This window comes from Aphelocoma coerulescens, chromosome 1A, assembly GCF_041296385.1.
Source record: "Aphelocoma coerulescens isolate FSJ_1873_10779 chromosome 1A, UR_Acoe_1.0, whole genome shotgun sequence".
Taxonomy (NCBI): Eukaryota; Metazoa; Chordata; class Aves; order Passeriformes; family Corvidae; genus Aphelocoma; species Aphelocoma coerulescens.
In genome coordinates this window covers 15142185-15153661 of record NC_091014.1, presented here as the reverse complement: position 1 = coordinate 15153661, position 11477 = coordinate 15142185, and the positions used below count along the sequence as shown (strand labels likewise).

General features: G+C 35.1%; 1 protein-coding gene across 3 annotated transcripts in view; it reads right to left on the bottom strand.

Annotated features, from left to right (window-relative positions):
* Window positions 1-3496: 3496 nt before the first annotated feature.
* PRKAR2B (protein kinase cAMP-dependent type II regulatory subunit beta) overlaps window positions 3497-11477 on the bottom strand; it is an 80412-nt gene continuing 72431 nt past the window's right edge. Inside the window, exons 6-12 of one of the 3 annotated variants that reach the window (XR_011146588.1) lie at window positions 10263-10416; window positions 8945-9046; window positions 8298-8372; window positions 7479-7544; window positions 7226-7364; window positions 5600-5783; window positions 3497-3904 (exon numbers count right to left, since the gene is read on the bottom strand). Coding sequence is in view for 2 of the 3 variants with exons in the window: in XM_068994790.1 (XP_068850891.1) it covers window positions 5650-5783; window positions 7226-7364; window positions 7479-7544; window positions 8298-8372; window positions 8945-9046; window positions 10263-10416 (670 nt within the window). In the remaining variant the exon portion in view is untranslated. Of the gene's footprint in view, window positions 5784-7225; window positions 7365-7478; window positions 7545-8297; window positions 8373-8944; window positions 9047-10262; window positions 10417-11477 lie in introns of all 3 variants that reach the window. The other 2 variants (XM_068994790.1, XM_068994801.1) reach the window with 2 other exon arrangements.

The following is an 11477-nucleotide window of genomic DNA, read 5'->3' as shown; positions in this document are numbered from 1 at the left end:
TTCCCGCTTCCAATGGCCATTTGTGGCTAGCTGCAATGGTGGCTGACTCTGTCCACGTTCCTAAAAACACCCTACCTCTGCACTTCATGTCCTTCATCTCCTCACAGAAGATGCTCTTGGGAATGGAGAGCAAAGGAACAGAAAACTTTTTGCTCCCAGGAAATAAGTTTTCTCTTGAGTGCTAGAAGAGAAATTTCATTTGCCTCCTGCAGTGACTCAAATTGAGGAGAAATAGAATAAATACAGGCCAGAGATTATTTTTTTCCCTTCCAAGACAGGTCAGGAATTAATGAGAATTTTATTTCCTGTCATTATGGCACAGATTCCAGTTTTAGATAAACTTTTTTCACCTACAAGGATAGAGCACGACTAAAATTCACAATAGTATTAGGAAAAAAATAAAGGCTTCATATATCACAAAAAACCCCAGAAGAATGATAAATAAAAAACTCCTCCATCCTAGCTCAAAGCTTGCAGAAAAACAAGTCAAGAAGAGATTACAGAAGAACTGTAGGTTTCCTCTATGCTGATTGGTAAATTAAAATGCCAGTGAGTGTTTCTGGGCACTGGAATACAATCATCTGTACTGCATATGATTCATTTTAGAATAGCCCTTGTACAATTTTTCCACAAGCCAATAGCTAATAATTTTCAGATATAGTTTAGGAACTACCATAGCCCAAGAGCTATTCTCAGCTGGCCATCTATATATGGCCACCCATATGGAAAGCTAGAAAAAAGCTTCTAAGACAGCTTATAAATTAACCCAGAGAAATACTGGAAAATGATATGAGTGTTGGTCATTCAGTGCCTCAGTACTAGCGAATAGTCTGAGGCACATAAAATTTCCTCTGATAGATATAGTCATACAGATGCAGCCAAAAACTAATGGTACAGTGAAGCTAAGGTTGCTTGAGATAGTCACACCACCTGACCCCAAAAGGACAAAGCAAAAAAATAATATAGAGTGTGGGAACCTAGAATGCAGAGAAATATTTCTCTGCATTCTACGTTCCCACAATAGAGCTTCTTGGTAAGCTGGATGGATTTTTCTAGATAAGACATTTATCAGAACTGAGTTTCCAGCATCTTCAGAGATGTGAGGGAGCAGGTCCCAAAGGCTCACTTGGCTGCCAGGAAGTTAGTCATCCACAGAAACCTGCACAGAGCAGTATCCTCTCCCAAGACTTCATAGCTGCTCAGTTGAAATAATTCAATACCTTCAAAGAAGAAAGGACAAAGTATTCATATAATGAATGATGTTATTTTTAGGCTGTTCTAATTTACTTCAGTAAGAAAAGGTTGAGTCAGCAGATACTGTCACAATGACCTAGTAGAACCTAATGTTAGTTTTTCATATAGTCTTAATTGGGCAGCTTCTTTTATGCAATAGTTTGGTCTTTGTCTTTTCCCTGTTCCCCCCTACACACATAGGCCTCTACCAGTTCTCTGGAAGAAACACAACCCTGGCCATGCCAGAACTGCACTCCAGCTCCTTTTGATTTGCCATCAGAGAAGGGACAGGGGTGGGACAAAGGGGATCAGGAAGGGCAAGTGGCAGCCCAGTCAACGAGGCCACTGTGTCCCAGCATAGACCCACCCGGTCACTCCACTTGCCTTATATCCCCCTACTGCTATTGGCTCTTCACCTGGCTGCCAGGATAAAGATCATTTAGAGGGAAAGAGAGAAATGGTGTGAAGGAAGAGACAATGTTAAAATCTAATTTTCTTTGGGTTTTTTATACCCTACCAAGATTATTCAGATTCCTTTTAGTCCATGAAGTAAGAGTGTCCAGCCTGCTAAGCATCTTTCTGAGCCAAAAAGTAGATTAAGGACTTGGAAACAGCCTTGGTATATATCTGAAGGAAATACAACTCTCAGAACGATTTGAAAATGATTCTAAATTTTGTAAGACGGTCAACAGCACAGATCTGTACATACTCAGCATACAAAGAGGCAATTCCTCTCTGCAGTAATAGCTGAGAACTATAGACACAGGAAAGTATCTTAGAAACTTAAAAAATACACACCTGTAATCATCACATGTATGTTTGGATAAAAAGAGCTTTGAACTAACATAAAAACTTTGGCAAGAAGATATAAGAATGTCCATGCTGTGGCAAATTGACTTCCAGCAAAGCACTTTGTTCAGCAAACACTATCAGATGCAGAAAACATCTGAAAAAAAAAGAAGACTAAGAATTGTCAGGTCTGTGGAGGATGGCCAGAAGATATTGATTTTGCACATCTGGTAACTCTGATATTGAGTAAACAATAATGTTTGTTATGGCAAGTGTGCCATGGACAACAAAATGGCACAATCATGACAACTTATCACAGTCACCTTACAGGAAGCTTGAAGCACCAAACATTTCAAGCAAAACAAAACCGAACGACCAAAACCAAAACAAAACTAAACCCACCATTCCATCCAGCAAGGAGCAGAATAGTCTTTATTGAATAGAAAAGAAAACACAAGGGAAGAAGATGGAGCCATAGTGGTTTAGGCTGTAAATGGTTTCACAATACTCTTCAGAGGTTTGCCTCAAGACTTCCACACTTGGTCACTTCTGGTCCTTAAACAGGAGATCCAGAAGGGAATGACTTCATATGTGTTTATTTCAGATTAATTTGCATTAAATCTCATGGAGCACAATGTCATTTGACATTTAAAAAGTCATCAGCAGTAGGATCAAGGAATCTTGCTCACCTCAGGGTGTCTTGTGATCAAATTCAGGGCTGCAATCAGATTTTTTTTCCCCATGGTTAAGGCATTTATAAACAACCATTTATTGCCATGTCGATTCTCTTCTGGTTAGTAAAACGTGTGAACCCATGAATGCCTCTCATACAGGATTTCTCTCAGGATTTTCTGTCCTCACTCAGTGGAGCATATTTTCAACAAACTCAACAAAAAGCTTTAATAACAGAATATTTAATAACAGAAGCCTCAGGTAACTTAAGCATGGACACAGAGTCTAATAAGATAAATCTGATACTGTGTTGTTTAAAATTATTAGAATTGTTTACTTTTTATTGAAAGGTCTGTAAAAAAAAAATCAGTAACTTGGTATGATTTCATTTTTGGGATGAACACTCAGCACATTTATGACATGAAGCCTGGCACATTTCAAGTGTACATATGAAGAGTTCCAGGAGAAATCCCAAGTGCTAACTGATGAAGGATATAATGATTTGGATGAAATGTAAAAAGTGATAACTTCTTACTGTTGGTTAAGCTCCCCTGAATTTACCAACAAAGAAAGCTCCAGAAATCATCCAGTACCCAAGAGCAACACAATAAAGCTGTATTTTGGGAATCAGAAAATCCAAAGTCTCTGATTGTCCTAAATTTGTTACTCCACAGCTTTTTCCCAGCTATAAACTACAAGCAAATAATCAAATAAAGTTATGACAATTACAGCATCAACATGTTGTCTGTTCTGAGTAGACAGAGCATTCACAATGTCATTTATGAAAATCAGCACGAAAGTGTTAAGAATTATGAATTTTTTAATAAACTAATATAAATAGGTCACTTGTAACTTTATGGTAATAGAATTAAAAGACAACAACAATATCAATAAACATAGTTTTTTATATATAAAAGTGTTGTTTATTGTAAGGAAAGTTTAAATATAACCAGCAATATTGAAAATATCATGACTGGCATTTATGGCCTTGATTGTAGTTTACTGCCATACAGGTAATTTCTAGCATTTTTCTTAATCACATCAAGCCAGTGCAAAATATAGGTAGCTTTTAGAGATTAGCGTACAGAATGACAAGAGTGTAGATTTTGGTTACCTGATATTTCCTTCTAGTATAACAGGCTTCTCTTTTTTCCATAAATCAAAAGTACAAAGGCAAGTTATCGTATGTGCAATTATTCATACCAGGTTTCTAGGTAAAAAAAAATTACATATATAAATTTTGCTCAGATTTTATTTTGTTAGGAATCTGACTTATAATTTATACCATACTATATGATATAAATTATATACTGTTATCATATTATATAATCATGATTTCATATACAGGTATGATTATATAAATTGTCAGAACGTATCACTAACTGTAGCATAATGATTACATCAACATACACAAATATATGGCATTAGAAAAGTCATTATCTAAGAAGGAAAGATGTTATAGTTCAGGTGTTTGAATCAGGGCACAAGCAGCCTTCCTACAACTCTTGCAGTGTCATTTTGGCAGCACTGCCCATTGCCAGTATGTGCACTGGCTGTCCATGAACATCAACAGACAGGTCAGTAAGCAGGATTGAACTGGACTGTGCCTGAAATTCCCAGTCACAGACCCTCGTAAGCAATGAGCCCCGTGCTCCTAATTAAGATGATACTCTCTCCCCTCAGTCTCAGAAGGTATCCCATGCTATTATGGCTGAACATGTTATTTCATGATGACCTACAGGTTTTTGAAAGCAAGACATGTTAGCTTTAACAATGACAGATGTGTGCAAAGCTTTGGAAGTACTGATCTTTCAAATTAAAAATATTTTTGCACTTCCTGTTAAGGATTTTCCAGGACAAGCTTAGTTTAGCATGGCTTTTGATATCAATCACTTCAGTAATTGACTCTGATAGCTAAGATTAGACTGCAAGAAGAGAGATATACAGAGATCATTTCACTTGAAACAGATTTAACAATAAAAAAGGTGAGATCCAAAAAAAAATTAACTAGAGAACAAGCATAAATAGAGAAGACAAAATGCATAAATATAAAACAAGGGAAAAGGAAAACAATATAGATTATGTATGATTAGGTAGAACATGACAATGACCCATGCCTTTGCTTTGAAAGCATTAAGGTTAATTTGTCAGCTGTCCTCACTCATGTACAGAATTCATGTAACTAATAAAAATGCAGTTTATTGCAAAAATATACAAGTCCTCTAAATTGCATAAGATATTACAATGTCGTGCTGAAACATGACATACTAAACAAAGAGGACTTTAAAACAAATTACAAAATGTTAAAAATCAGATTTGGGTCATGAGCGTTACACAAAACGCATTGTCATGCTTTATCTTATGATTAATCTTGTGATTCACTACATCTGTGATAAATGCAACATAAAATCATGACAACTGCAATAGTCAAAAAGTAATATCTACTGTATATCTTCTGTATTAATACATATAAACACTTTGTGTGCACTAATACTTTCAACATATCACATTCAAACTAACAGTCTTTCCAGAAAAGATGTAACCTTTTTGAAGAACAGAAGCTGGTTTAACAAGTTCATCACATGTGGGTTTTTTTTTTAAAATCTATTCTTTAAGGAAATGCTGTGTTAAAGGACTTGATCTTCAAAGGTGCTGTGCTACTACAGGTCGTCCTTATATCAGATGGAACCATCAATTCTAAGCACTTTTAAAAATCAAGCCCTCCATTTATTGAATTGCTATTTTCTTTACTATTTCTCCACTGTAATAAGTAAAAAAAAACAAACAAACAAAACCAAAAGAACCACCCAACCAAAACCAAACCAAAAAACCCCAATCCCATTCTTAAAATCACAGAAAATGCTTGGCATCTATAGGAAGAGAGACAATTTCTCAGTGGACTAACCACTACTGTGCTATATTCTCATAACAGATCTTGTTGCTCCAATGTTTAGTTCATGCACTGGTATCAGCAATGTCCATGTTTGTTCCAAACAGAGCAACTAGCTGCTCTTCATAGTTTGCAATGTTTCTTTTCAGAATTTCCATACAAGGTCCCAAAAGCCTTTCAAATGCCTGAACATCCATAACTAAGATAAAAAGGGAGAGAAAGAGAAAGAATATGATGTGCTCATCAGTTACAGACACTAATCCTAGTATTTATGATATTCCAATTTAAGATTTTAAATGACAACATATACTACTGAGGCATATACATTGTTTGCACACAAAGGAAACACTTACCTTAGCAAAACCAAGATCAACCACCACATTGCTGTCTCGAAACTTCATAAATAAACTTGAACTTTCTCTGTTCCTTGTTTTGAAAATATTTTCATAGTAAGATTTATGTTACCCAAAAGCTGGTGAAGAAGTCTGAAGGGGCCTGGATTCCTCCACAAAATAAAGTTTTAAAACCCATGAGATTTCAAAAAGCCACGTCCTTATGTGATGTTGTTGGCTCTATTTGGGCTCTAACAGCCGATATTTCCTTGCTCTTTTTATTTGCTTCCACCCAAAGTAAAAATGGTAATGAATATTCATTTTCCCAGCAAATGAGCAAAAAGTTGAAAACAGTAATTCACACACACTGTCAGTGCACGGCCAACCAGAATATTTTCTTTATCTGATCACATAATGTGATCCTCTATAGTTCCAGCCAATAGGCCAGGGAGGAAACTTCATATACTTCCAACCTGCTGGCCTGTAATCTCTTGTCTCCCGAGAAATGTTCAAGATGTCTGCTGTTTGGGAAGTACCAGAGATCTTTGTTATTCATCCATAATGGATAATAACATTCTTCCTCACCACTGCCTCTTATTCTTTCCCATGTGTCTTATCTTTGATCTCTATTGCCTGATCATCTCAGTGTGTTTGGAGTTAAGAATTTTAGAAAAATAGAGAAAATTTTTGGTTACTGGCTTGGTCATCAAATTGTTATGCAGGAATGCCAAATCTATCTTTGCAGTTTACAGTTTTCCCATAATTAGGAGCTAAACATCAGACCATGAAAAACAATGGATGCAAAGGGTTGTCTATGAACACAACTCCTACAGTCTTCACTCTTCCTGTGCCTGAGACTACAGTGTGATGGGATGACTAAATTAACAGCTGGTGAAGACAAAAGAATTTGTTAAAAGCTTAAGTCATGGGGATAAAAAGGCACAGGATTTTTAACAGAATTATTTCTTAGATGAGTCAGTCTACTGAGAAAAGAAACACCTCACCTTTCTGCAGAGTATTAGACATTTATCTGATAGTTATAAGTGGTTTGCAGCAATACTCTGTACTGTCCTAAAACAATGTTTATTTCCATACATTCAGAGAAATGTTGGAGAAATGTTGTGTAATAGTATTTATTGATTGCAAGTAAGTTTTGCAGATAAGTAATGCAAATAGTAATGCACGATAATAGGTGATTACTGAAACAACCTTAAATCTTATATTCTGCAGAAAGACAGAGTCACAATAGAAACAACCAAATAGATTAGGTGTCATTTTATATTATATATAAAATAATATTGAATAATACCTAAACATTTGACTGTGCCAAGAGCAAATGCAGAAGCAGCTCGGGGTTTGTTAGTTACAAGAGCAAGTTCTCCAAAATACTGTCCTCTTGAGCATCGAGCTATTTCTACTGCTCCATTCTCTTCTAGATCTTGTTTACCCTGAAATATCACGTAAAAAGAGAAAGAGAAAGAAAGAGTATGAGAGGAGAGATTTGCCGAACTCAGGATTTTAGTGACAATGGTAAAAAAAAAGGTTGTTTTAGGGATGCTTACCTTCCTTGTCATTATAATCCTTACTTCTCCAGATTCCACAATAAAGAAAGAATCAGCCAAGTCACCCTGCACAAGAAAAAAAATAAAGTGAGTAAAAAAAGTGTAAAATTTCCTTTTAGTTTCTTGGTAGCATCATAATATTTGCAACCAGTGCCTTGAAGCTCCTCTTTTTGATACCTGTTGCAAAAGAAACCACTTTTAATTTGAAAATGATACTCTAGACACATAGCAATCAAAACATCTATACAGAACTGACAGCAAGGCCTTTTCATTAAAAGACATAGCTGACTGTGCCTTACACAAAAAGCAGAGAAAACCAATGTTGTGGAAGATTTTTAGGATCCTTACTACTATTTATCCACTTCTGTGTTCCTCCCAAATTATTTCCCTTACCAAGTTTCCAATATAAAAAGCCTCAGGGGCTGTGTGATATCCACTAATTATTCTGGGGCAAAACAATCCCAATTGCCTATCCTGAAGAGTTTACTTCTGTCTTCCTCTTGAAAAGGTTACCATATTTTAACAACAAGACCAAGGTGAGTCTTCAGTGCTCCTCATTGGAGCACACTTACAAAGTTTGAATTTCTAAGTAAACTAAAAATGTTGACTCTTTTATTTATACCAACAAAGAGGGTTGTTTTTCAAAGTATCATAAGTGAAAAGTGAGCTTTTGAAACAAAATAGCCACCTCTTATATTTAAGATTCATTGATTTAATGTGACAAAGACAAATAGGGTTTGAAAGTATGCATTGTCTATAAATAACATGATTATTGTTACCTATTATGAAAGAAAAACTAAAACTAGGAAGAAACTGTACCTGAGCAATGATTTGTTCTCCATCTTTGTACACTTTGGTACCAATCACATCAACCACTTTTAAACGCTCAGATACCTTCATTTAAAAAAAGAAAATGTAAGAAATATTTGGTTAACATTATGATAGCATATATTTAGAAAGCCCTTTCATATTTCTTTCCATGAATCTGTGCACAGAATAGTGTATCTTTATTTTCCTGGTGTGATTACAATTAAAAAAAGAACTGCTGAATAGTGTTCCACAGGGTATATTACATATTTAACAGCTATTCTGATAAGCTTCTATTTTTGTAAGAATCCTTCAAAACTTATGTTCAGAAAAGCATGCATGTAAAAATATATGTAAAAATATAGCTGATAAAATATTTTGAAATTCCCCAAGTCACTGTTTAATTTTATTGGCTAATATCTCGTAAAACTAAGTTTAGGGAAACTGAAAGTAAAGTTAATTTATGTTTTAAAATATAATATGAATAATAATTATTTCTCCTAAATTTAATTTTAAAAATTTAAATGTCCTTTTCCAAAAAAAAGTATGCAAACTTCTAATGTGCAGACACTTCCAATGCCAAATTTAAAGTCTTCAAAAGCAGAATCTTATCAGGTAGCTCCAATACAGCCATTAAAATAATGCAATAAAAATCTTACTTCTAAAGATTTAAGGAATGGCAATGACTCAATAAAACTTTCATACATTCTTCTCTTTTTGGCATTATTTTTTACAATGATTCTTCGGAATGTTACCCTATCCTGTAAATACAAAGAGAAAAAGAGAGTTTACTAACTGCAAATATGTGCTAGAAAATACTTTAGACCTGGCTGAATATGATCAAATTACCCAATTTTAGTCATACAGTGTAGCTGTCAACCTGACTGGTCTCTCCCTACAGTCAGTTGAGAAAGACTCCTCTAGAGGTCAATCAAGAGCTGCTAAAGTTAAGCTCCTGATCTGATCATGCTATGAAAATCTCTGCCGAGAGTACATACTGAGTTCATGTACAGAGGATAGAGTTTACAGCAGTGAACACTGAGTGGGCAATTTAGGATATTTAAGAAATCCTCAGTATTTAGATGTTTAATTTACAAAGTTAATTCATTATCCTGAGGTCCCATACAATCACAAATTGGTATGTACTCAAAGAGGCTTTTAGTTTTTTATATAAACAAAACCAAAATACATGAATCTGGGTCTTGGGTCACAGTCCACTTTCTGCTATTTCAGCACAACAAGACTCACTGCTGCCCTAAACAGCCAACTGAACATTCCTTAGTATTTGGCCATGCAAGTGAACCAGACAGATGGAAAAACTACACACATGGTGTTTTCTTCTCTTAACTTTGTGTGGCTGTGCCCTGGTGACAGGCAGAGGGGAAATGCATTGCAAGCCTTCACTGCTACAGTGGGCACTTACTGGCCAACACAATCCAATCCAATTTAAACCATTCTTACAGTGTCCTAAACAATCCCAAAAGTCACATGGATTAAGCTGGTGAAAAACCATGTTTCATTTCAATCCTGAGGTCAGTCATTGGATCAATATGTACATCTTGAAGATGATGGCCATCCCAGTTTTACTTTTGTGGTAAATTAGATTACTCTTGTCAAAGATCCAGGTAGTATAACACTAGTAAATAACCTCATATTGGAATTTTACTCTGGAAACAAAGGAATTTCCAATCAAGACGTGGGGAAAAAAATTAATATGCAATTATCAAGTGGTTTTCAATTTGGGAAATTAAAATTAATTTTTTTTTTTTTTAAAGTCAGTATTTTATTAATCCTCAGATTTGCATCTGTGGATTCTGGAAAAAGATAGCATTTTGTTGGGATTTCTCAGGATTTCTAGAATAAACTTTCTGAAATTTTTTTTTTTTTTTTTTTTTTTTACTGCTTCTATAGCATGCCAGTGAAATCTATATAGAATATATTTTTTAAAAGATAGCTTAAAAGAAGCACTCTACTTACCAAACCCCAGATGGAACCAGGAGAGGTAGCTATAATTGTAGCTGCTCTGGGTGTATTGTACATTAAGGCCAACTCACCAAAACATCCTCGATTGTCATAGGTTCCGACACACCTCCCAACACCATCACACTTTACATAAATATCATATGTACCTCTGTTAATAAAATATATAAATACCATGAGTTGAATCCAGCCTAGCCTTTGCTAAGCAGCCTCTCACGATATTTTTTATACCGTGAATTCCAAAGATAAAGCATTTGAAATATACGTTTGCTGGCTTAAATGATATTAAATACCTTGTAAAGACATCTCACTGACTTCTATAAACAATAAATAATATAAATAATCCTCTTTACAGGGAAGGATAGGGTTATTAGTTTTTGCATTAACTCAGTTTAAAGATAGAATGGATGTACAGTGATCAATCACCAGAACTTATTAAAAATTAAGATCTAACTTAGTATCTGTTTCTTAATTTCATTTTAACCACACAAAATACAAATGTCACAAGTCTTTGCAAAAATTGCTATGATAGGATCACTGAAATAATTATACAAGTTATTTAATATTTTAAAGTAGTAATTTCTAATGAAACAAACAACACAGATGTAGGAAACAGAAGGAATGTATCTGAGGAGCAACATAAGATCATGAAATAAATATATGCATTTTTCTAATATATTGTGCACTTCTTCTCACCATCGTTAATTTAATAGCTTTTTTCTTTTTGCTTTGGGAATGCAGTAAAATCTGATATCTTGTAAAACATCAAGTTGCCAAGCCCATTGATGCTGAGCCATCATTTTCTTCAGTGCTGAATATTTGTATGGTATGCACTGATAAATCCTGTGAAGGTAGTGCAAAAATCTGTGTACTTATTTCATTGATAGGGGACACAGAGGTGATAACCCTACACCTAAAAACCACAAGGCTGACAGAATATTGTAAAGTCCCTGCAGCCTTTTGGGTAAGAGATGACAAACTGTAACCTCAGAAGGCTGAAAAATATTGTCTTTCCAGCACAGAATCCTGACACACTTTTATGATCATCTGATTTAATATTTCAGTTAGAAGGGTCCTACAACAATAATTTTATCCACCTACCTGACCACTTCAGGACTGCCCAAAAATTAAATACTGTTATTAAAAGAATTGTCCCAATGCCCCTTAAACACTGACAGGCTTGGGGCATCGACCTCCTCTCTAGGAGGCTTT